Source organism: Juglans regia, chromosome 4, assembly GCF_001411555.2.
Source record: "Juglans regia cultivar Chandler chromosome 4, Walnut 2.0, whole genome shotgun sequence".
NCBI lineage: Eukaryota > Viridiplantae > Streptophyta > Magnoliopsida > Fagales > Juglandaceae > Juglans > Juglans regia.
The window spans coordinates 30,155,260-30,182,189 of NC_049904.1; the positions used below are offsets into that span (position 1 = coordinate 30,155,260).

Sequence of the window (26,930 nt, forward strand, 5' to 3'; positions counted from 1 at the left end):
CATTTAAAAATATATTCATAATATTATTAAAAAATAATTATTTAAAAAAAAAAAATTCGGTAGAAATGCTCAGGATCCAAAATGAGGACCCCAAGCATTTCTCTATTTTTATTGGTTTTGGGTAGCGAGGACAAGTCTCTTTCCACTTTCCAGAGACTAGAAGGCTCGCCGGAAAAGAAAAGAAAAACAGAGATGCTAATAGGCAACATCAAGATTTATTCCTCCCCATACGGACGCAGAAGTAGGTATTATCCCAAATTATGTCCTGTTAAAGATTCACAAAGTTTCATTTGTACGTCGAACAGTGCATATAGCCATATGGTATTTTGAAAGATCAAATAGCTCAAAACACCTACATTTCAACTACATTATCGATGATGACAATATATATTACACATGCACGTGTCAATAAAAGAATAATGCGGTTTTTTTTGTTTGTTTTTTTAAAGCCTCGAGCATCATTGATTCTTGGTGATACGAGCATCATCTAAATTCAACTAATGAAGACACTTTTGTCTTCAAAATGGCGACAAAAAGGCAATCAGTGTTCAGAAAAGGCCACGGGTGAGACCTACCTTTTTTTGTTTGTTTTTATTTTTACTTTGCTTTATTACATTTATATATAATTTACCTTGAAAATCCTTAAGAATACTCGTAGTCCCACCAAAAAGCCTAGATCCTTCCGAGGAATCACTCTGGACAAAGACGATCCCACTTTTGTCAAGCAGCTCAAAATACCATTCTAATCACCACCGTTTATGAGTATGGCAGTATAGCACAAAGGATTGCATTCCAATGAGCGTTATTAAAGCAAAGGTGGGCCCCCAACTTGTCACATCCAAAGCACATTTCTTACATCGGGCCCCTCGTTTACTATGAGAAAAATACTATTTTACCCATTTAATTTATCCATCTTATATATTTTTAATTTTTTTTATTTAATAATTAAGAAAGTTTTTATTAATGTATTGTTTTTTTTATTATTTTAAAATAAGAAAATATGATTAAAAAAATAAGAATAGCACCGCTGTTAGGACCAAGTATTGCCTAATTACAAAGGGTACACTTGTCAAGAAACCCCCGATCTACTCCCATTCCGATCTTGAAGAGATATTATTTTGCGGGTCCCACGTTGCCAAGTCTTCATCCTTATCTAACCCCATCTCTATTTTCCCACTTGTTTATTTTCTACATTTCCAGTGACAAACCAAAACTTAAGGACACTTGGAGGTGGTAAAACGCCCATCTGGAGATGGATATTACTTATTAAGTAGAAACTCTTCTATATATATACATGCATCATCAAAGAGGTTGACCCATTAGAGAAATAGATACAGAAAGCAAAGATGGTTCTGCTGGAGAAGCTTTGGGACGACGTTGTGGCAGGACCTCAGCCTGAGCGTGGCCTTGGCAGGCTCAGGAAAATCACCACCAAGCCCTTGAACATAAAAGGTACGCACGTGTGGTGAACGCAGTACTTTCATATATGTATTTTTATCTTTTGTTAGGATCATTGAAGTTGTGTGCGTGCATGCATCATTGCATGTTTATATATATATATATATATAATACTTGTGATGGATGGTCTTTAATTGCTTGGTGTTAATTTAGAAATTGAAGGAGAGGGGAGCAAGTTCCAGAGGTCGGCGTCGATACCGGCCAGCCCTGCGACACCAGTGACACCGGCAACGCCTTCGTCGACAACACCAGTTGCGGCGCGTAAGGACAACGTTTGGAGGAGCGTGTTCCACCCTGGTAGCAACCTTGCAACGAAGAGAATCGGTGGAGACATGTTCGACAAGCCACAGCCTAACTCTCCCACTGTCTATGACTGGTACGTACATATATATTAATTCAAGCATTTGCATGCAAGTTTACTCGGCAGAGCGTGATACCCACGCTCCTCCGGTGAGATTCTTTGGAATTTGGAAACAAAATATATAAACTCTAATTCATGGCAAGATCGGATCACAAGCTGCATCACACACCGATTATTTGACTACTTTTTGTGCAAATCTTTTGTTTTGCATGCTCCTCTTGTACAATCACGTTCTGAGATTTTCCTTTTTCGCCAGATTTTTTATACAAGAGTCGTTATCTATTTGTTTTTTTTTTTTTATTATTATTGTTAATGGATGGCTTGAATCTGACTGGTAAAGATGTGATGACAGGCTTTACAGTGGAGAGACCCGGAGCAAGCATCGCTGAGGTGTGTGGGGTTACCCAGGCTAGGGTTGTATGTATATAGCGTTTTATCTTTAGTTTACTGCAGGCAGTCTCGTTTCTATTGTATTTTGGTTACGTGCCCTCAACTAGGCTTGCTTTCTGAGTTGACTAGTGCGGGGGTTGTGCGAGTAATGCTAGGGTCTCCAACGGTGTGTTACCGTTTGTATGTTGATCTTGGTAACTCAGATCCATCTGCTCTGTAACGATGGTGATAGGCTACTTTTATTATTATTAATAATAATACAATAAAATATGTTGATTTTGAATTGTTTGTATTTTCTTGCTTTTAATTTACTTGGGAGATTTCTTCAATCCAGACAATGAGTTGAGAATATAATAGTTAATTAAATCTGGTACAGGCGTTTGAGAAAAAAAAAAAATCTAGTACAGGTTGATTATACAATGGGATTAGTTTTAAGGATAAGGACTACATTACCACTGCAATTTTATAAGAAAAATTGGACCCACATGCAAACACCGGATAAGGAGGCGGCCAGAAGAAAGAGGGACCATCTGGCATCTTGCTGAAGCCAGGCAGTTGGCCCATTCCTTGTCGATGTTGATCCCAAAATAAACGAAGACTTTTGCTGGCCTTGTGTGCGTGTATTTTACTAAATCGAACGTATATATCTGCTCTTATGCGCAACATCAACGTCAATAAAAGAAGAGGAACGGATAATAATGGATTAGAAAATAAAAATACGATGTCTACTTAGAACTACTCATATCTTATCTTGTGGAGAAATCTTGGAGATTCCGCAAACGTAATATATGTTTTTTATTTGGTTAATTCGTGTAATGGAATATGCATGGCTCTTAAAAATTTGTTTATACCTGAAAACAGCCCACAGCTAGTACCAAAACTACCATTTGAGCCGACTACTTGTATATTCTGACATGACCTCTCTCTCTCTCTCTCTTTCTCTTCTCTCTCTCTCAACTTCTAATGGAATTTGTTGAACGAATGAATAAGGAAATGTGTAAAAACTGGGATGTGAATCATCATTGTACACAATTCATGAGAGTAAAAGAGTAGTCAGTTGTAAACACGTTTTCATGCAAGTCATGAGCCACGTTAACATATGAACTAATTGGGTGCGTGTGTTGTCGGTGGTTCCAAGCCACAGATTGCTTCAAAGCAAAATTTGACTGATCTGCGGACGTACATGAAACAATATCGAACCTTGATAAGTAGTAATAAGCTGGATGGAGACAAGTCGTTGTCCACTTTATGCATCTCTCGACTTCTTCAAACTCTATTATCTGAGATCTCCATTGATTGGGAGTATAATTATGTACCATAACTTTGGTAACCGAAGAGGATGAGAGAGCTTGTTCTTTAGGACAAACCCGTCACAAGATTCGAGTTCCACGACTTTCTCTCGTATGCCAGTAGCTGAAAGATTACAATTAAAACAGGAGGATCAATTTAGGAATCCAACCACAAACCAGAACATATGCCTAAACAACTGTACATAAAACTAAGTCTGAATGCTTCTTCTATGTTGGCATGAGTGCTTAAGGTTTGCAAAAGTATGAATCACTTATAAAAGAAAGATCTAGAAGTGATTACCAAATAGCCATTAATGAAGTTGTTAGGTACAAGTCCTGCCAAAGTTTCCTCCTCCCCTAAGATTTGCAACTTGTCTTTGCCTGGATCAATTATACGGGACATGGCCAGTGGAGAACTTGCAGAGGTCGAAAGGTTGATTTTTGAATGCAATTCTTTTACCAGGTGTATTGCTACTTCATCATCTTGGGTTGCAGTTTGCATGGCTACATACTATATTTACAGGCACGAGAACCAGTCCTCAGTAGAGAAGACACAATGCTTTACAATGTGATGAATTGAAATCAAATAAGGAAACAGGGTATAGAACTCAAAACAATAATACCACAACAAAAACATGAAAAGAAAAACAGGGTATAGGGTTTGGAAATAACACCTGGCACAGCTGTCTAATTGACAGGGTAGGCCTGCAGCAAAGGTAGGGTCTCTCCAAACTGGGTGTACTTTGTTCATCAAATGAAACGAGCATGAGGTTGATAGTCGACTGTAATAACAAAGAAAATATTCTACATGACAAGGAACACACTCTTTAATGCAACAGAGAGCTAGAAGCATTAAGTTTCAGATAAAAGAAAGAAAACAATGTCATAACCTAAGCCAAGTTGAAACCACAAATGGATTCTCAATTCCTTATCAGCCAAGTCCCAAGAAAATAATTCAACATACTTTACCTCATCATCATTTTTGTCTATGATACGTAGATAATCAACCAGTTTTGACAGGCGGCTGTTTCGAGCACTTTTACCATTTCCGCCACTCATACTGCCATATCGTGTGTGACTCCGCATGCCACCTTTGCCCCAGGCAAGCCTTTCTGAACTGCTACTAACAAGTCCAACAGATGCACCCAAAGATTCTTTAGATTCTTTATTCACTTCAGAATCATTTTCATCACCACCTCCATCAGCACCAGCAGCTGCCAGAGAAGCCTGAGGAAATCGAGCCCCTCCCCATCTTTTGCTTCTTTTTGGTCTCACTTCAGTGTGCTCATCAGCAGAAGATGAATCTTTGCCTCCATCATTACCATTTGCATCCTCATTCTCATCAGATCCTTGACTTTCAGCAGCATTTCTATAGTTCCTCCTTCCTCTCAAATGAGCATTTCGATAGCCCCGTGATCTCCTAACAAATGCAACTGCAGTGGCTTTAGCCGTTGACCGCTTCTTACCCAAAGCTTCTGCTTGCCGCCGAAAAGTTTGTGCAATGGAAGCTTGAATCTATCAAAATAAAGCTAAATGACTAATGTATAGGTGGAAAAATAAGATGGCTAACAGTTGTGCTGGTCAACAATTATACGTGGAAGCCCAATCCTCAGATCGTCAAAATCAATGATATTGTACTATTCTATCAGAAGGCACTGTACTATTTAAAACAATAGAGGCTTGAGATTTTAAGGCATATCCCTGTAGTTTTATCACTGGCGTATGCCATGATTTTACATGAAAAACACATTATGTTCTCCTCATTTGCTTCCCTTTTTTTTATTTTTTTTATTTATTTATTTTTTCTGGTGACAATAAGGTTTTCCTTAAGATGCAATATTGGATCACAAAAACTTGACCCAAGGAACAATAATAAATGAACTTATGAACACCAAATAAATGGACAGGAGTAGCTGGGCACAAGGCTTCATTGCTGAACTTCAAAAACTATACCTGCTTATTGCGAGCCATTTCCTCATCATGGAAAGCCAGTTCCTAGGGCAGACGCACAATTTGAATGCATGACATAAGAAAATGATACTGTAAATCAAATTCTAATAGCGATGCCATATTGATTAGAATATACCTCTTCCTCGTACTTGTCAATATCTGGATACAAAGCAGCAATTAAGGCATCATAGTTAGGATCATCTCTTAAGGAGCGACGACTGGCACAATGGGTCCGGCAGGCAGGGCACTCATTGTTCCTGCAGTGAATAACAATTACCAATCTAAATAAGAAAATATTTTAGCTTACAGTTAAAATTTTTGAATAAACTCATGAGATCAGGACAAACAGCACTACCGGTGAAATTTGATCCCGGTGTTTCAATGAATCAAACATGCCCAAGAGAGATAAGAAGATGACATACCCCATCCGCATAGATTTGTCAATGCATTCCCTACAGAAGCGATGCAGGCATTCCATTACAGTTCTAGTTTTCCGAATGATCCCTACACATAAAAATAGGGAACAAATGATTATCCAAAAAAGAATAGGATAATAATTCAAAGCAGTGAACAATCAATGGCATCACATCCATACCATTTAAGAGATATGATACTTTATCCTATGGAGGTCAAGTATCTAGGTCTCATTTAAGAGCATGGGTTTTTTGTAAGTATTTCCTAGTCTGCTTGAAGACCCACATATCACTGCTACTTATGGATAAACACCAAAAAGTAATTAAGGAATAATAATAAACATCCAGTTAGAGTGCTAACAAAAAAGTTCACCTGTTGTTTACAAACAGAGCAAATCACACAGTAACACAAGTGAAAGGATCTAGAGTTCATAGACATGTCCCTATGATTTACATAGGCAAAGAGGAATCAAGCATCCAAATTCAAACATAGTCATTAACAAAGCAAATAAACTCACGGGTGTATTTTCTAGAAATAGGTCCCTGGATGGAAACCAGATAGAAAATAGATTAGTCTCCATATATCTACATCTAGAATAAGTTATCATGCAAAGATACATTTGATAGATTGTAACAACCTAAGGAAAACTCAAATCACACATAGGCATATACTTTAACAAGTCAATGTTACAATTGGAGCTCATTGGAATTATTGGAAAGGGCAAGAAATTCTCCCTCTAAACATTGAAGGATCTCATTCACCATTTTCCTATACTCTGTCCATGGCATTAAAATCTCCCACTTTATATCCCTAGCATTCTCATGAGGCCATTCCATTATAGGTGGCACAGCTCAAATCCCACACTTTTTGTCTAGAATTGGCTCTGATACCATTTGTAACGATCTAGGAAAAGCTCAATCCACATATGGGCTTATACTCCAAAAGAAATAATACAATTTTAGTCCATTGAAATGATTATAAAGGGCAACAATTTCTCACTTCTAAGCAATGTGGAATTTCATTCACCACCTTCTTCTACTCAATCTGAGGTATTATGTTGATGCCAATAGTGTTCACATGGTAGGTTCTATTGAAACAACAATTCTACAAGAAATTTCAGAAATATCAACTACCTGACTAGTGGGCATTAACTGAATGTTTATGGTCAAATGCACATATGTGGTGCTTTCAGACCATATTTATTTAATACTACATCAAACATGGACACCATATCTAAATAGAAGTGAGCATGCATCACCCTCTGGAAAGCAAATTAATAACCTTCCATATGGCTGTAGAAGAGCACCATATGCAACTATTTCTTATATTTAGCAAAAAATCACAAAATTTTACCTAGACAGATTGGACATTGTACTTCCTTACGTATATCTGACAGTTTCACTGCAACAAGTCTGCAAGGAAAAAGGAAGACAGATAATGTTACCATTCAACGTTAATGTTGTCTGCACTTCATACTCAAGTATGCTTTATAAAACTTACTGCCAGATATATAAACAATAAGAATTTGTATTTGAAACTCTGCAGAAAGGGAATGATCGACCTTCAGGTGAACCCCACTTCCCAACACCCAAACCAAAAGACCAACATCTTCTATTGCTTGTATTTCTTAATTAAATTGATATTATTATATCTTAGTAAATATAACCAGGACATGTAATCAAGCACCATGTAAAAACAACATGAATGGGGGAAAAAAGAAAAAAGTACCACAACTAAGCTGCACACACAACATATGAGATTGCGATCATACAGTCAGACATTTCAAAATGTAAATAGATATCATATCATTCTCGTGTTACAAACATAATTGAAGAAAGAAAGTATAAATTGCTGTTTTTTTCCATTAAATCTGTCTAAGATCACCTCAATTACGTGATACAACATGCAATTGATAATAATTTCCAAGTGAAAGAAATCATGTTCAAGCCATAGTTGCAACACTTAAATTGAAACAAGTTCTTGTATATTTTCACAAAAGCAGTTAGCAAGGAATCAGTATTTAATAAGATTTTATTACAATGGAGCAGGTTAATAGCTTTGTGTAAACACAAAATTTGAGGGAATGTGGTCCTTAAGGTATAACCAAAGAATTTTACTATTAGGATAACACAGAGAGAATAAGACAAATGGCGTAGCTTCCAGCAAACAGTATTTAAGAAAGTCGAACCCCTGTTCCAAGATGGAATTTGGAGGAAAGGCTTTCCTGAAATGCCAACCTGAACCACACTATCAACACAGGTGTTTCCCACAAATAGAACATTCAGGGCCCAAAAGTCCCTCTGGGTCGAACTTGTCGCTCACCTGAATGGTAACAGATTACAGAAACAAATGTTCCCTTATGCTGTTAATACGCCAATCAAGACTGACATGTAGACTTACATTAGCAGCTTGGTGTTGCAGTTTTTCAGATTCCAAAGGCAGCAGTCTCAAAGTTTTAGCAATCACTCATGATGCAAAAGTATGAATTTTCTAGAGGGCAAACCCATCTTAATAACTATGAGTCATGTTTTCTGAGCGAAACACTGACTCATACATTCCGATAAAACCGTGAGGATTACATGTTAGGTCAAGCATACAAAAACCAGAGAGGAAGACTTTGCATGTTATAACTATTTGACATGTCCAGTAAATATATAAACCAATTAACATGTTTCAATATCCCAAGATCTAGAGATATTGTTCAAAAAAAAATTTGGCATCTCAGATTTACAAAATATACACCAGGAATATGGATGAATATGAAAATTTCGCATATGGGTGGCTCTCAAACCTTTGAACGCCAATATAGAGTTCTTGGGAAAACATCTATCAATTCACTGTTTAACATTGTCTAGTACTGCATCACTATCAAACCAAACAATTCACGTGCAAAAGATTTACATAACCCATCTGAGGTTTCAGACGAATTAAATTTATGGTCAGGACAACATTTAAAGTTTTCCCAACAAATAGTGGATCACAGTTAATGGAAACTCCTGTAAACAAAAAGCACCATGGTTCCCAGGCTTGGAATTGAAATAGAAAACGTAATAATCATCATCACGCAAGTGAGCACCATAACAAGCCTTCATAGCTCTCCAAAATTTTTCATCACCAATAATCAAGAACAAAACGGCCAGTACAGGAGGTCTCCAATGATAAGGTGTCCATTTTAACCAACTCCTCGACCAATCTACGTGGATCATGTCAGAGCAATACATGACTAAATGCAATCAATACCAGGATGCAATTAAAAGATCCCTGATCAGCAGCCCCATACAAAATTTCGACAGAGAGGCAAAATCCCAATACCAAGCTGCCGCAGAGGCTACCATGCAACCAACTATCATGCATATATAGTAATTCGAGTCAAAATCTCTACGACCCAGATGATCCAAACCCGATCTCCACCATCCTTCATCGAACTTGACGCGGCAGCGTCCACATTAGCAGAGCACGTAGAGCAAAACCCATAACAGAATAGCCACAAACCATGACCATAACCATTCAAACACCCCCACAATTATCACTCGCTGAACACCCGTGTAGCACTTCCTCTAGAAAATACATGTAGAATAAAACAAAGAAGCAGTGCCACCATACAAAGCACGTAGATCCCAAATCAAACGCAGCATTCACACACCATGAAGCTCTATAATTCACTCACACATATACACGCCCCGAATAAGAAAGAAAAAAACTACGGAACGAATAGCACAAAGAAAGAACGTACTCGTCCTTGGTTTCCCCGTTACTCGACGAAGGGCTTCGATCAGATTCTGAGAAAATAAAAGGACGGCGTTAAGCGAACGAAGAGTCAAAATTTGAAAATAAAATGTGTGCAAACGGGTTCTTTTTGTCGTCGAAATCTTCGAGGTTCCGTGAGATGATTTTGGGGAAGCTAAAGTAAAACTCGCACCCTCGGCGTGCTCCGGTTGTTCATGGTGGTTGTTGGGGTTATCTTGCGCAGGATCATCCTCCGCCACATCGAGAGCTCGCTTCTGAGCCGGCATTGCTTTCGGTCGAAGCAAAACCCAGAGAATCTTGAAGAAGGTTTGTATACGCTTATGGAATCGGTGGTTACTCTGGTTAGAGAAAAATAGAGGGGGAAAGAGAAAGATGGAGGTGGCTCAGTGTGGTTATGCGGACTTGACCTTCAGAAACACAGAAAGAGAGGGAGAGAGAGGCGGAGGAGTAGAGACTAGAGAGACTACAAAGCTCGTGGAATCACCGATATTTATTTCTCCGTCTAGAAATTTGTTAGATATTATTTATTTACAGTCGTAATGCCTCGCCGGTGTACGCAGAACGACAACACAGCCTACTTCTTTGACCTACACGTGTTACCTTTAGGGGCATTTTAGTACAATTACGGCAGAGGTAAAAAATAAATAAAAACTCTGTTGATGTGAAATGCCTCCCGCAACCGTGAGATCGTCTTGAATTTCAGTACATGTTACAACTTCTTCCTAGAAGTTGCGGTTAAAACATTTGGGAATATCAATTAATAATATAAACTTTATTTTATATATTTATCTCTTTTGCTTAAATTCTTTTAAATTTATAACTTTTTCTTAAAAAAAAGGGAAAGAAAATAAAATCATCAACTTAAAGAGAACTATTTTTTTTTTATTTTTTTGAGTTGAGAGATGGGGTTTCAAACTTTAACCTCCATTTTGAAATCTAAGAATTATGTCAATCAGACTTAGAGGTTGTTAGCAATTCAAGAAGAACTATAAGATCTACAAAACCATGTTATAAAATTAAGTCTATAAAACAGCATAATTTAATTATAATAAGTCATATTTATTTTATATTATATTATGCCACATTTATTTATTATTTTTTATATTATTCCACATTTATTCATTAATTATATGTAGTCTTAAAATACGTTAGTTTCGAAAATTCTCTTTTAAAAAGTAGATAAATTTAAAATACATAATAAATTATTATTTTTAATAATAAATTTTAATTTTAAAAAAAACATAGAATTACGCAACTGAAACTATATCTAACATTACTTTTTATAAAATACGTGTAGAGATATAATTAGATGTAGAAACAAAGTAATCATTTCATTGTAATCTATTAGTCTAAAGTTAAAGTAGTAGTAGTGGGCTCAACAAAACCAAATTTTAGTTAAGGAATAGCTGGGATGCACAATTAATACACTGTAATAGATTCAACAAATGAATAGTATTTATAGCCAAAAATAAATTCATTGGCTAAATTTGGCCAGTGAATTCCTTCCCGCTACCCATACTCCCACGCTGCTACCAACTACTTCTCTCTCACACTCACAAGCATACAGAGAACATATGTGAGGAAATGTTGCATTTTCTGAAACTCGGTCTGACTATATTCTAACAATACACAATATATTTACAATTGGAAAAAGATGAGAGGTCCTGAAAAGCTTGGTGATGTAGCATTTGGATATGTATTAATGTAGTTATTAATTATGCAATTGAGTGAATTTCGTGTACTGAATTTATTTATTTTTTCATTTTTATTTTAAGGCAAAAATAGTTCTTGATCATGAACGTTAGAAAAATAATCTATAATTTTTTTAATAATAAATAAATATTTAAATTATAATTAAAATTAATATTTTAATCAAATATTGATAAATTTGTTGAGAATATTATTTGATGTTGTTAAAAATTAAATAGTTAAATTAATTCCAATCATAGATGGCTTTTTTTTTTGGTTGTTGTCAGGAACTGTCGTCCAGAATGACCGTCCAGACCAGACCAATTGAAGCTGCTTAGGTAAGTGCCAATTGGGCAATCTTTATCAACATTAATGGGGTCTGTTCCTAGGATGTGCTATCTACCGGATGTCATGAATTCACTCATCCCCTTATCATCACTTAACGTGATATTAAATAATTAAAATTTATTTATTATATTTTATTTATAAATTTATTATCTAATATTATATTATAAAATGCAAAGATCATATTTTTATAATACGGTACCAGTTATATTTAAATATGTTTGATAAATTCATTTTAGCATAACAATAATTGATATGTAGAAAAATAAATTTTTTATAAGTTTTTTTAAACTATAATTAACATTTTTCTTAATATAATAGTATTGAATTGTCTAAAGAAGATATTTAATACACTTGAGATGTAAGAACTTAGATTTTACACAATGCGATTAGGTTGTAGCATCGGATGCCCAATGTCCCAATCAAGCAGTGGATTGACGTCGAAGAGGCTTAATTAAATGTGACTAGTGAAGGTACTCAACACTATCAGAATTGGAGGCTCCCAACATAAGCATTAGAGCCATTTCATGTTGAAGTTAGTCGGCGAGCTTTTTGTTCTATACATCGGTCAAGAAACGAGGTTTTTGAAGTTTGAATAGTGAGTTGAGATGAGATGAATTAAAATTAAAATTAAAATTAAAAATTAAATAAATATTATTATTTAAAAATTTAATTAAAAAAAATTATAATAATTAATTAAGACGAATTACAAATAACCACACACAATGATCATTAGCCCAGTATCAATCCTCGATAGAAAGGGCAGTGCCGTTGGAACTTGGGCTGAGGTTGAAGCATTTGTACAATAATGTTACTGATTGGTTAGTTCTGTTCCATCCCAAAGGTTGGATTTTTAATGCATTTGCTTCGGCTTTTGAGCTTTGCATGGCCGGCCCGAGTTGATTCCAGATTCCCAGATCAACCAAATGAACACATTTTCTCTGTACAGGCGTTGATTTTGCTATCCCTACTGGTGAGAATTTAGACCTCTTAAATTCATCCTTTAAGATCTATCATTTGAAAGAATATTAAAAAAAATAGATAAATAATAATAATATAAGAATTTACGTGAAAAATTTTCTAAAACAGGAGAAAAACTATCAGATCTTGAGAAGAAAATTCACAATATGAAAAATTCTTATAATTACATAATTTTTTTCCTCACCTCAAATATACTCACAAAGTTTCCTCACTAGCAAAATTTTAACTCACACATATTCCCCTTTTACAAAAAAACCCAACAAAAGAATTTAATTAAAGTCAAAAGTTACTAGTTAATCTTTTTGACTAATGCAGTTTGTAAGGAGGTTAAGCCTCATTTTATAGGATTTGAATCATGCCCCTTTCTCATTTCATACCAATGTGGGATTAGCAAAGGAGCAAAAAACTCAACAATCTCCACCTTGCGACTTTGACTGATCCCACAACTATGTTCCACCGCAATGAAGATCTTCATAGCTTTCGCTATCATGCTCCACCATAAAAGCATATCCATTTAGAATAAACCAATTCCAAACATTTTACTTCGACCCATGTCAAAAACAATATTGTTAAAAATTATGGTGTAACTTTCACGTTTGACTTTCTTGGAAGTTTATCAACCATCGATATGAATTGCCATCACACACACTGCATCAATGTCAAACCAATGTATGTGTGCAAATTTATGGACCCGCTAACATTAACACATCCTCTATAATGGCAACTTTGGAATTTCATGTCATGAGGATGTGCATGTCCATTTTCAAAATGACATCGTCTTCCATGGAGAGAGATATAAAGTTAACTTCATTTCTAGTATCTCCATTTACTGACTTGGAGCCACTTGCTGAACATGCTCCTTGTACTAGCCGTTTCACCAATCGCTAGTATCACTGCTGACTTCAGGGGTTGGTCTGTCCTTTAACGCCTTGTATAATCCTGATTGAATCAAAGCCTCCTTGACTTGCCACAAGCCAAAATTGATTCTCCCATCAAATTTCTCCACCTCAAATCTAATAGGATTTGAAACTCTACTTCCCGACATTGTCTCGATGAATTTTACCATAGAAATAAATAGTACTCACTAAGTAAGTTCCCAGGAAATATTGGAGGGTCACAATGGTCCGCTTAAGTTTCAATCTCCTAGACAGAACCTCTTTAAACTGTACGTATCCACACTATCACATCAAAGTTCCACCCCATTAAAAGGACCTAAGCTCTGATACCATTTGTTGGAAATTTGGACCTCCCAAATTCACCCCCTAGAATCTACCCTTTGAAGGAATATAAAAAAAAATAGAGAAATAATAAAAACATAAGAATTTAAGTGGAAAACTCTCCAAAACAGGAGAAAAATTATCAAACTCAAAGAAGAAAATTCACTATGTGAAAAATTGTTACAACCACACAATTTTTCTCCTTATCCCAAATACACCCACAAAGCTTCCTCATTAGTAAAATTTTAACTCATACTTTTTTCCATTTTACAAAAAGAGCCAATAAAGGAATTTAACTAAAGTCAAAAGTTACTAGTTAAGCTTTTTGACTGGTGCACTTTATCAAGGAGGCTAAGCCTTCTTTTATAGGCCTTGAACCATGCCCCTTTCTCACTTCCTACCAATGTGAGATTAGCAAAGGAGCAAAAAATCCAACACCTCCAACCCAAGCCCCATCGTTTCCTGAATTTGCAGCAATCACTAGTAGAAGATAACGACAAAGCAGGGAAAAGGTTCCCATTTTGCTAAATTTCCGGCTGAAAGCTAGGAGTTACTTAATTAATAAGTCCTGGCAAGGTAGAAAGGCTTTCTAGTTTCTAATCAAATTATCTATAGCAAGTTTACGGGCGTCTTCTGCCAATTTTTCAAAACTGTACGAATCACGACAGATTATCAACGTCAAGAGCAAGGTCTGGTCCAATTGCTATTAGTCTCATAGAGATAGGACAAAGAATGAATAGTTGGAGATGAAAGCATTTTACATCCAAAGTATAGAAACCAAAGAGTGTGATGCCGAAGCTTTGAAGCCCACCACAGGTAAACTACGTGTGCCTCGCTGTAGAAAAGCTGGAAACCCATGAAAAAGTGTGCCAAATCTGGAGTCCTTTGTTCACTATAAGAAATATCTTGAACATTTGGATTCGAACAAAACAACTGATATCTTTCATTTTCAGAGCAGATGTTAAATTTATCTAGAAATATGGAGTGAATCTTTCATTGAAATCCATTTAGGAAAATAAACAAGAAAGAGGAAAATCGGATATATTTAAGAAGAGTGAAACACTCATTAAACAAGATTATGTGCTCTAGCCTCTACATCTTTTATGGTACTGTTGAGACCTTTATTTTCGGTTACACCTAGAATGTTCTACTACTTATCTTTTTGTCTGGCCAATCCAATGCATTTCAGACCTTGAATCTAACGACGATTGGGCGAGAAAGTCGTGGTGACTTTTGTTGTACTTTTCATAACTTTCAGCATAGAGACATTGTTATCGATAAACAGATGGACACAAGGACTTCCACGATAGTCCCGAAGTAGCATATCGAAAAAGAGAGGACTTCAAAAAGAGAAGTTGGAGCGAGCGAGAGAGGGAGAGATTAGAGAAAGAGAGAGAGATGGGGGAGAGTTCGGGTTGCAGGGAGTACATGGGAGGAGGATTGGTCGTTGGAATTTCCACTGTCATCACCGGCCACCCCTTTGACATTGTCAAGGTAATTCTATACAGACAAAGATATTTCATATTGGCATATATATAATGTACCGATACATTGTTGAAAATATTTTAAAAATAATATATTTATTATTAATTTTATTTTTGGATTTATTTGGAAGCTATGAATAATTTTGGAAATGAAGAATTTATAGAAAGTTTATAAGCTATGAATTATGCTTATAATAAATTGGGTCTACATAAGAACATTAAGCATTCAATGGCTCAATGATATTGAGTAACACCATTGATCCTCATGTTGAGGGTTCAAATCTCTCCTTTTACAAATGGAATTTTTTGTGATTTATTAAGAGGCTAGGATGGCACACAGGTTGCAAAATAAAATGCAAAAGATGCAAGGATTCGGACTCGAACTTGGGCAAGCCGGATGGAGTGAAGCAATGTGACCGTTGGATTGGGTCCAACAATTGTGTCACTTGGTAACAGGTATAAATAATATACCTATTCACATCAGATTACAAAAAAAATGAAAAGTTACAACTTTTCATTCACATTCTTTGGTTCTCTATAAATAGACTCATTGTCCTACAAATTTAAATATAGAATCATAGAGTTCAAGAAGGCAATTATGAAATTCTCTATCTCTCAAAAGTTTTCATTTCTTCAAAACTTGTTATTAGGATCTATTCATTCTGCAGAGAATAGATTTCTAATCTCTTGGTTGAATAGCAAAATCTGAGGGTATTCGGTATATAATTTCGTGTTTGTATAACGCATTTAAACAAACAGACTTGTTCTGGACTTCATTGTATCTTGGAGGTAAATTCGCTTGTAACCCGTATGCATACCATTATTGGTGGGGGTGAATATTGTTTTAAAGAAAGCGACATTCGTAATGCGCCTTGAAACAAACTTTTCTCTCACTATTTTCTGTTTTGCAGCCCCTTGAACCAACATACATTGCTATATATGCTTCAACTTGTACTAAGCATTTTTCTTTAAATATTGTGATTTATGATTTGAGAAAGAAAATTACTGCATTTCTCTTTCATGGGTGGCAAGATTTTGTAGTTTGAAATTCAAATTGGTAGGAACTACGAGGTTTTTCTCTAAAGTACAGGAAAAATTGGATCGATATCTTTTTTATGACATGAAACATCGTGTAGGAAAAATAGACGTAGAAAATCATAATTTTTCTCTAGGAGAACTTTGCTAAAAAGAATTTCATATGTTATCTTTGCCATCATTACCGTGATCTGGAATTTGTTTCAGCTCTTTTTTCCCCTTAATTTGGACAAGTTTATGATGCAACGTTGAAATGATTATTGATGAAATGATCAGGACAATATATAATATATACAGGGGCCTCTACTCTATCTTCTTAAAAAACGATCATTTGTGAACTGAAAATGACAGCTTATCTATCGCATTATAATTTCAGTAACACTGTTTTGAAGCTTTTCCTCCATGTTTAATTCATTAGGTAAAGCTGCAAATTAAAGCACACTACCGAAGCTCATGGGATCACTTACAGGAATAGTTTAGATTGTACAGCTAGAATACTGATGATCGAAGGAGTATGCATGGTTCTTCAACTTGTTCTTGCCAGAGACAAAATTTAACTTGATGATCTCCATAGATGCATTTTCAGGTTCTTGAACTTGTTTATTGCTTATTTAATTGTTTCAACTAGCTGCTGAAATGAACTATATATAGATAGTTACCTTTTACAATTTACAGGGTTACCTTTTACCTTCTTTTCTCTTTTAAGTTTATAGTCCCGTCTGCAAGATTGGTGAGGTCCACCTATTCTCACCGAACCTTCCATGCACCTTCTAAAGTTCAATCGTCCTTTTGGTCTAAATAAACGGGCTTAACCTCATAAGAAGGTGCTTAATTCAAAGCTTTGTGATGCCTAGGGAAGTTTGTGGAATGTCATGTCCTGCATTATGTTGGCAAAAGTGGAAGCTAAGCTATGATTGTCGGTTCAACATTGAGGCTAGGTGAGACTGAAATCAGTGTCCCTTTCGGAACTCACAATTAGCCTAATATCTAAGGACATTACAATAAGGCAATGTATTGGATACTATCTTTCACATCAAGCTATTCCAATGTATTCTACAAACCTTTGGTCCCTTTTATATATATTGCAATCTATGCCAAAAAAATGCAATGCTTCAAGTGTGGCCAACTTGTAAATTGATCTAAACTATTAGAATATATAGTCTTTGCTTCCAAGACCTACCTTGGGGAAGGAGTAGATCAAGGATGTGTAGCTACAATTTCAATTTTCCTCGTGTCTTTTTTCCCCGGGAGAAACTGAGTTAAACTTGTCCTTGATAGATTAGGCTACGTTTGGATGTTGAGTTGTGAATAGTAATATTTTGTGGATCCTATTAAGATGGTTTAATTTTTTTAGGTTGAGATGAGTTTAACTTTTATCACTTTAATCTCAACTCATGTATGAAATAAGCTGAGATTAATTTAACTTTTTAATGAGAAGTTGAAAAAGTAATAGGTCTCATCAATGATTAGTTCAAAATGAGTTGAGTTTGATTCAACAACCAAACACAACTTAAAAGATTTTATAGAGGGGCAACATCATCTTTTGTTGGGATGGCTTTTGAGGTTTCACTTCTTTTTGGCATTTATTCCCAAACAAAGAAGTCACTACAAGGATTGCTCTCAAGTTTAGTTGGATTAAGCTTCGTATTGATTTTATATGTTACCTTTTTTTTCCCGGAGGGTCTTGCATCTGTTATGAAGTTATAAGAGAAAAACATTTCATTTGTTGTCTTTGCTCTGGCTTATGAAGGGAGGTGTAAATTAGAGTAGTGACCCACGAATCCAAGTAATAAATTCCTTCAGCGGCTTACAGTGGAGCTCTCATCATTTTTGTGGTGTCCATCAGAGCTAGGGTAACGGAGGATTTGTATACATGTCGGATAGCTGTTTTCCATTTTTGCTCTGTTGTTTCTGATGCTACACGTGACACTCAGCTCTTCAGTGCAGGATGCAAGTTCATGGCACGGACTCTATGGTTTCTATAAGTCAAGGAGATACAGTGGCCCCTTTGATTGTGCCATCGAAGCCATAAAAACTGAAGGTGTGAGAAAATCCTCTGCATTTTGACAACACTAGAAGCGATGCAGCATTGTGGAAAGATTCTAATTGCAAACTTATTTATCGAGACATGCCAGATACATTGTTGATATGAAGGCTTGCCACATTATACCTAGCATAAGAAAGCATTTATAATTTGACTTCTCTTTTTATAACTATAATGGATCTACAGAAAGTGTAGACAGCAGAACTTATCGAAATTTACATAATTTCTTCTCTTTTTTCTATTTACAAAAAGGAAGAAAAGAAAACAAAAGCAGCCTTTCTTTTTCCCTTCTTTCTTTTTGGGATTTCATAGAGCCTAGAGGAGAGAAGTTGAATGGGTCTTCTGTTTTAGATTTACAGGAGGGCTGGCTATGCAAGTCTGGGTCCTACCATGGTTCGGGCATAATTCCTGGCCAATGCAGCTGCAATCGTTACCTGGGAGCTAGCAATAAAAGTCTTAGGCATCAAGCATGATCAATTATGAAATTTTCCAATTTTCTATTCCCATTACCTATAGCACCTCAATCAGAAAATTACTGACAATATTGCCAGATCCTGGGACTGCTGGTTGGCAAGCTACATGGGTTTACTTCTGCTTTTAGATTGGAGGGTATGTACATGTTTGGGTCCAATGCTTTTTTTTTTTGGCTGGGTATCGGGACAAAGCAACAAGCAAGCAATGGTCATTTCAGACAAAATATGAGAAAGGCAACTCTTCTCGTGCTAATATATTATAACAGTATAAATGCATGTCTGCGTGCCATAGTGTTTGACGTACCACCCTGCTCCATGCAACTAAATATGTGTTCATTTCATAATTAAGACATATGACTGATGTCCACAGCCCTAAAGTATCAAATAAAACTACCTGTCATGTCTGCAACAAAGTTTACCATTAAAATGGGTGAGAAACTGAAATTCTAGGACCCATGAATTTCATTTAGTGAAGCAGATGGAGAGCATTAGGGATGGTGAGTAATCATTTTGTGCCAAGAAGCTCATTTAAAAGGAACAAACATAGAAACCTCATCCTAAAGGTTAGTCATTAATATTGAATAATTTGAGACTTTGAATAAGTGTATCATTGTATAAACAGACTCGAGCATAAATGCATAGAGAAGCCGATTAACGACGTACTGACAGAAGAGAGAGAGCCCTTTACAATAGATCTTTGTACCTCTGATCTTGCAGCTAGCCTACAGTTAATAATCCTTTTCAATGTGAGCCTTCTCCATGGACATCAGAAAAACTTTTCCGTCGCCTCTCATTGTGTCCGGCTAGCCGTTTCCGACAACTCCTCTTGTTTTCATCAAACTCCGATAACAAATGGAACCTGTAATGCACCATATTATAGAAAAGGTTATGTTAAAGCAAAGTTTGTCCATCTTTTACTCCCTCGTTAGGTAATATGACATTATAACTCTTCTTATTTTCTTTAGCAATTATCACCAACTTCAAGGCAAAGAAATAAGAAGCAAACTCATTGCGAGTATTGCGTCTTTTGGCATATCTACTAATCCAGGAAATGCAAATAAAGCAGATACATATATATGTTTTCATGCAACATGCTGTAAGTTTGTACGCAACTACGCAAAAAACAAAAACAAAAACACCACGTCTAAACACCTCTATGAGGGAAGGGGACTCTCCCAAGATTGCCTATAAGAAAACGGAAAGGAGAAAATCAGACACTACATGGAAAAAGAGAGGAAAAAAAAAAAAAAAAAAGATTGGATTCAATTCTACTAGAGAAAATCCACCATAAATTGTAGCGTGCAAGCACATCGCTCAAGCCAGGACAAGAATATTTCATGTCCTAATTAAGGTGGAATCACCTTAAAAAATACATTTGTTAAGATGAAATTCATGCATCGACATGGTTTATTGCAATGAGTTTGGATGTGGCCGCATACAAATGAACAGTCCTATTTAATTTTCTTCGTGTTCAAAGCCCTTCGATCCTGTTAAAAGCTCTTGAAAAATGTAGATCATTCTAGCATCCGGAAAATTATGAGGGAGTACATTCCTTTTCCTATGTTGAAGATTATGAGCTAGCAGATATTCATTCACATTCATCTGATGATCATATCGAGAAAGGTTGTTTCAAAGCACATCTAGAATTTCTTAGCAACTATATTTTTCAATGGGGAATTTACAGAAATCTGAGGGTTCATATACAACAATAGAATTAGGATTTATAATTGTTGTATATGAACTGATCTCCGATTTCTGTAAATTCCCCATTGAAAAATACAGAAGAAATAATTTATATACAAGGATGATAAAGTAAGATCAGAGATGGGTATGTTCAAGTTATCGGACCATAAGTTGTCAATCTACTTAAAAATTGAAAAGACACATTTAAGCCTTTTAAGGCACTCAATACCGCACTCCACATGCCTTTTCTAGAGTGGTGGGACTCAAGTGACGCTTTCGTGGCTCGAACCAATGGTCTTTAACTCTGATATCATTTGTCGGAATGTGAGATGCCAACCTACCTAAAAATCAATTGGTATTAGAAAAGAAACACTCATATTTTTTATTGTATTCGACTTACACCCATCTTTTTAGAGCCGTACGTCACAAGAAACAATATCATGCAGACACCCTAAAAAGTCTTATAAAAAGATAGTGATATTGAGGATTTGGTCACTTCAGTCCAAAGAAGGCCATTGTCAAAAATGGGTTTTCACATATATAAGTACGTAGACAGACTGTAATTATGCTTTGAGTATACTAGCATACGGAAACTCGAAAGTATTGGAATCCATTGTTAGCATTAGCATTGGCTTCATCAAAAGCCTAACTAAATGCAAAATTTGATGAATTTCATCAAAATAGGACTGCATTGGATTAGTCAAATAGATAAATGTGAAACTTTGAGCTACAGTAAATCTATAAGTTTCTTCAAATTTGAAGGTCTACTATTCATTTATCAAATCTATTTTTTATTCACTTTTAATCTCCAAATGTCTTTTTTATTCACGTTTAATCTCTAACCGTGTTGTAATAATAATGTAAGAATCAAATTAAATTATTAATCAACATATGATTAGTGTAATTATAAAATATGAAAAAAAATAAAAATATTTTTATTAAAAAAATAATATTATATTATTATTTTGATGAATTCAATGGCTAATTCAATGTGGAGTTAGGCTAAGAAAGTTTTGGATTTATAGAAATCATGTACTTTTCATCAAACTTTAGAGATAACTTTGATGACGGAAACAATATTTTTTCCCCCCATCACAATAGGGAAAACAATATACTATGAGGCTTAATTTGTGTAAAGTTGGTGAAGAGAAGTCGGAAGCTCCATGAGAAACTATAGAAGAAATGATCTTTAGGACAATGGTTTATCTACAATATGACATGAAGCCCTTAATCAATTGAATATGTTACAGTTACATACACTTTTTATCTCGAGATTATCGGATATTTTACATTTTACATCATATATTATCAAACTTATTCTTAATTAGTTTTAGTACTGATCACAAAAAGCGATCAAAACTAATTAATATATTACACCTTTTAATTATCAATGCAGTCAAGTAACACTTCTGTCAAGATTCAATGATCAAGCTTATGTCACATGCATTATATCTATTATTATTAATTATTTTAATAATTACATTTAGATGATTCATTTTTCTTATCAATTTGTGATAATTTGATGGTGTGATGCGCCATTTTAATGGTTTGAAATATAAAGTCATGTAAACGAAAGGTAAATTGTAACTCATAAAATTAATCAAACATGCAAAAGTATATAAGACGACATGACTATCATGGGTCAAGCCTTCGTGCATGTAAAAAGAAGGTAGCTAGACACTGACAAGTTTGCTAGCGTTGCTGATATAGGCGAGCAGTCAAGAATTTGGGGAGACCTTGATGTGGCAAGAGAGGTGCACTGAAAATGCACATATATATGTAGGCGGACAGGTGTCAATATGGTGCTAGCTATTGGAGGATGGTCCCTTTGTGTTTATTGTGGTGTGTTTGGTTGGAAAAAGATGAGAGATGCTTCAACAATAAGGAGAAAACAGTGAGAGAAATCTGCTATTGTATTAAAGGGAGGGAATGTTCACGAGTTTTTACTTTTTTTTTCAGCTTGTTAGTGTAATTAGGTGTTTTTTTTTTTTTTTTTTTTGTATACTTCCTATGTACATGAACTTTGCTTAGTTGCATTTGATCAATAAAGTTTATTACTTATATAAAAAAAAATATGATGCTAGCTAGGCTCAAGCAAAATAGTTTGTGGTAATTTTTTACTTGAACCAAAAAAGGATTATGTGGCAATGTAGCGTATTTTCTCTTAGACGGCCTATCATGTCTGATCATTTCATGATTTCAAACCATCCCCTATAGATTAAATTAAAGACCTCAAAAATCATGAGATATATACGGAAGCTAGCACATTCACAGAGATTTCAAATTAGTTCTTAGGGTTAGGAAATCAATTTTTTTTTTCAAAAGCAAAAAATTTCCTAAAATAAGCTAGGAAAAAAAAAAAAAGAATATCAACACTCATAATTCCTTTTAACTTTTTGTTACAAACCATTGCATATTGTCTTGTTAGAGTTTGGCTTGCATCCTGTTTAAGATAATTTATTGAATATATCATGTTTGAAAAATGTATCCAATAAATTTTTAACAGGATGTAAGCCAAACTCGTGTTGTTATACCATATATATCACATACACAACTCTATCTCTGTAAATGATCTATATAGACAGGTCAAATAGACAAATTAATATAGATAAAAGTACCATACATGACAATAAAATTGAAAAACGGTACTTTTAATTCTAAAAATAAAATGATACTAAAATTTATAATATACCAATTAGCATCACTTTTAAGAATAAATAGCTGACCATAATATATAGGACTTTCAGACACTCGAGACAATCAATATTACGATGATTCAAAGAATCCTAGTTTGCATGACATCATCTATCTATTAAACCTCATGATTATGGCGGCCAAAATGGATATGATCAGTGAACTTGCTTCAAGTGGTACGATTAGAAAGCCTAAAGTTTTAGGAAAAGATATCAGATCTGTACGTAGAAGGACCTATAGTCATTAATACTGGGGTATTTAAGATTAGAAAAACATACACTTTTCCTATGGCATGATTTGATAGTACTTATAAAAGATACACCTTTCACACGACTACTGATAAAAACATAAATCTTATAAATTAAATTTTGTCAATTCAACAATGTGAATAATATGTCCTCACATCAGGACTAAATTGTTAAAAAAAAAAAAAAAAACCTAATAAGTTTTAATTAGCTCTGAGTTGTCAACTTGATGGATAAGAATACTAGTTGATATGACACGACTTAATGGAAATTAAAGGCCGGGTTCTCAACTTTGTCGATTTGATGCTTCCAGCTCACAATATTCTATGAATCTAATATTTCATGGGCAGTGCGTGGAAACCTTTTGTTTAGAGCAGGTTTAGTTTAGCTACTTCTGCGTAATTGACTAGGAGAAGTACTGATACTACTTGTGCTTAATTCCCTCATATGTTATTAAAACGACATCATTACAGACCATGCGCGCGGCATTAACAATCAAAGTATTAAGTCAAGAGAAAATTTATTCTTCATTGTAAATATGAAAATAGCATTCCCCTTAAGATCAATGGTCCACATCCCAAATGCCTAATTGACATGTAATTTGCTTTGCCTGAAAACATGGCTCATGCATGCAAAAACTCATTAAAGAGTTCAATGTGCTATATATGTTCTGTCGCAAATATCTCTTAAGCTGAAGTTATAAACAAATGGCCGCTTCAATCATAAGCAGCTTCTACCTCGAGATGTTTCTATTAAGAACCAATCTAGCTAATCAGTGGAGGACTTAAGGGCAGGAGAGGGCCACAAATCCCCCAAAACTTTGGGATACAAATTTTGAAAGATGATAACTTTATCCTCATTTATCTATTTGAATATATTAATTTCATTTCTTAATTTCATGTGTGTGACATTAACATATATAACATGGAACACTCTCGGAAAGTAATTTGACTATTTTTCTGACATCTTATAAGTATATATTGAGGTTAGGGAACACATCATTAATAGCATATAATATATTAAACATATATTATTAAAACAATCAAAAGTCATATACATCACTAAGTATGAATGAGGGCTTAAACAGTTAGCTCTAAACACTTTGTTCAGGATCAAAAGTATAAATACTACCTTTTTTTCTCTCTCTCAATTTCCATAGATGCAACATTTCACAATGATCATTTCTTTTATACCTCTAATCTCACGGCAGTAAGTCAAGTGAAATTAAGAAAACCCAGAACATATTCTTTCATTCCCATGTGCACTTCAATGAAGAAAACATACAAATCTGAGGACCAGCATAGCTGCATAAGGAAAAAAACTACGATGGAAATAATTGGAAAACTAGGGTTTCTAACCTGCTACATTGCTGGCAAAACCTTTTCTGGAAACCATGAAGATGGACAGCCGGAGCCTTAGCATGAAGTTCACAGACCTTGTGACGCCGGTGGTACGGCTTGGCATCGGCGAAATCAGCTTTGCAATTCTCCACCTGGCAAACAACGACCGGCGTTGACCCTCCACTGCCATAAGCTCTCTTGCTAGAGGAAGTCATCATTTCTCTCTGCTTCTTCTTCTCGTCCTCTCCAAATCCTAAATCACCAACATCCTCCTCCTCCTCTTCCTCTTCCTCCACTGCCTTGTACTTGAAGCTCCTCTTTCCCTCAGCTCTGCTTGTTGCCATTTTTGCAAAACGAAGGAAGACAACCAAGGAGAAAAAGAAAGGATCGATGGAACTAGCTAGCTAGCAGTCAAGAGGAAGAAGACTACAACCCTTTGATAGAAAGATGAAAAAGGAAAAGAATTTAATAAGAGGACCACAAGCTCCATTTTCCCCCTTGTGAACACGAATAATTGGCTCTAAAGATCACATTACCAATAGGCCGTCCGGACAGTAACATGAATAGTTTCACTTTATAGGGCTGCGCTACTATACTTTTTAACTTTCACTCTTTCCAGTTTCCACAAAGAATATCTCAACTCGGATGAACGTCGGATGGCTTTAACAATACCATATGCCTGTATGTATGTATTTGTGTATGTATGTATATTTATGTAGCGAAAGGTACCGAACTTCTTTAATTTGTTTAGTACAATGATTTAACATGCACCTCTCAGGCTCAGCCTATGCTGATTCAAAGCGTCTGTCTCCATCGTTCGTACGACTGTGTCTTGATGTCTTTGATATTATTCTTTGTTTTTACATTACAGATTTCAGAGGCAGCTTGCCAACTGGTTTGCAGCAAAGTGGCCAATTACATCCTATATCCTCTTTGTAAATGCTATGTCAATTCATTTATTTGTTATCTGACGGTTTATTCTCTAATCCTCTTTTCTGTGCCTCTGAATGGTTGACAAGTGGCTAAGTCTGAAAGCCTCTCGGTTTATTACTCTGAGCTGGTGTCTCACGTGGTCTGCACATGACTTGCTTTATGCTCCAGAGCCGTTTCACTCACTTGCCGCAAGATCTTGACACGTGTTGACATCTGTTTTGTATTATATATTCATAGCTATCCTTCTGGAACCCTAAGGGGGCGTTGTCATTTTCTTCTGAGTCAGAGAGAGGCTTCGAGAGAGAGAGCAGAGAGGGTTATACTGTTTTTCATGTCTTAGGGTTTCACTGGTGAAAGAAATCTGTGCGATTTCTTGGGGTGAGATGAAGGTTGTGTGAATATGTATGGTTACTGAGACTTCTCTGTGGTGGACTGATTATTAATAAAGCTCTGAGGCCATTCCTGCCGTAGACGTAGACCATTAGGGTCGAATCACGTAAATCTCTTGTGTTGATTCTTTACTCTCTTATTTCTTGCTAATATTGTTCTTTATATTTTCTGTATTTCAATTGTTATTTTTGATTCTGTTCTGAGTTGGTTATTCTTGAATCCTGTTGGTTTATTTTTCGTTTGCTGTAATATCAAATCTTGGCCTGTTGTTGAGTTCTGTTCAAGGGAACTCTTGTTGCTAATTCATAACACTCTTCTCAAATCGTACCCCAGCTGCTTATCTCCGTCATCTGCTTTGGACCACGCCTACATATATATATATATATATATATATATATATATTTATATTATCATATTTATTGGTCCCATCTCTTCAAGTGTACTGGAATCATGCTTCAACTAGAAGATTGGTCATACTAGTAAAATATCTTAACCTGATGGGCTGAGATATTATCTGTGCATCAAAAACAGGTTTGATTACCTACAAATTCATTAGTTTAAAATTTTTAGGGGGAGGGGAAGCATATGAACAATTTCTTGCCTTCAAATCCCAAACTTCTCGAATGAAAAATTGACGTCTATATATATATATATATATATATATATATATGTAAGTATGTCAGATTTTCTTTCATTGATGGTTCACTGAATGAAGATAAACATATAGAATCATGGATATTAAAGGTGAGGCATCGACGTCTCTAATAG

At 35.4% G+C, this 26,930-nt stretch overlaps 3 protein-coding genes and 1 pseudogene across 6 annotated transcripts; 2 read left to right on the forward strand and 2 right to left on the reverse strand.

Moving 5' to 3' along the window:
- Positions 1-1,184: 1,184 nt before the first annotated feature.
- Positions 1,185-2,492, forward strand: LOC118348311 (auxin-repressed 12.5 kDa protein-like). Its single transcript, XM_035689792.1, has 3 exons — positions 1,185-1,452; positions 1,612-1,834; positions 2,172-2,492. The coding sequence occupies exons 1-3, from the start codon at positions 1,347-1,349 to the stop codon at positions 2,206-2,208; spliced, it is 366 nt and encodes a 121-aa protein (XP_035545685.1). The 5' UTR covers positions 1,185-1,346; the 3' UTR covers positions 2,209-2,492.
- A 703-nt stretch (positions 2,493-3,195) lies between these two features.
- Positions 3,196-10,088, reverse strand: LOC109020785 (putative E3 ubiquitin-protein ligase RING1a). Of its 2 annotated transcripts, XM_019003305.2 has the most exons (10): positions 9,782-10,088; positions 9,596-9,641; positions 7,216-7,274; positions 5,871-5,952; positions 5,585-5,705; positions 5,452-5,493; positions 4,468-5,013; positions 4,173-4,280; positions 3,800-4,009; positions 3,196-3,622 (listed from the first exon to the last, which is right to left on the reverse strand). In XM_019003305.2, exons 1-10 carry the CDS (start codon positions 9,873-9,875, stop codon positions 3,566-3,568), a joined length of 1,365 nt encoding a protein of 454 aa, XP_018858850.1. In that variant the 5' UTR covers positions 9,876-10,088; the 3' UTR covers positions 3,196-3,565. The 2 variants fall into 2 exon arrangements, with proteins under 2 accessions (XP_018858850.1, XP_018858851.1); XM_019003306.2 differs by lacking the exon at positions 5,452-5,493.
- Positions 10,089-14,587: 4,499 nt separating this feature from the next.
- On the forward strand, positions 14,588-18,430 carry LOC109020783 (annotated as a pseudogene).
- Positions 18,431-18,663: 233 nt separating this feature from the next.
- LOC109020782 (squamosa promoter-binding protein 1-like) lies at positions 18,664-25,524 on the reverse strand. 3 transcript variants are annotated; one of them, XM_035689315.1, is made up of 3 exons: positions 24,858-25,440; positions 19,581-19,736; positions 18,664-18,838 (listed from the first exon to the last, which is right to left on the reverse strand). In XM_035689315.1, exons 1-2 carry the CDS (start codon positions 25,181-25,183, stop codon positions 19,619-19,621), a joined length of 444 nt encoding a protein of 147 aa, XP_035545208.1. In that variant the 5' UTR covers positions 25,184-25,440; the 3' UTR covers positions 18,664-18,838; positions 19,581-19,618. The 3 variants fall into 3 exon arrangements, with proteins under 3 accessions (XP_035545208.1, XP_035545209.1, XP_018858849.2); XM_035689316.1 differs by having other exon boundaries at positions 18,664-18,845; XM_019003304.2 differs by lacking the exon at positions 18,664-18,838 and having other exon boundaries at positions 19,405-19,736; positions 24,858-25,524.
- Positions 25,525-26,930: the final 1,406 nt, after the last annotated feature.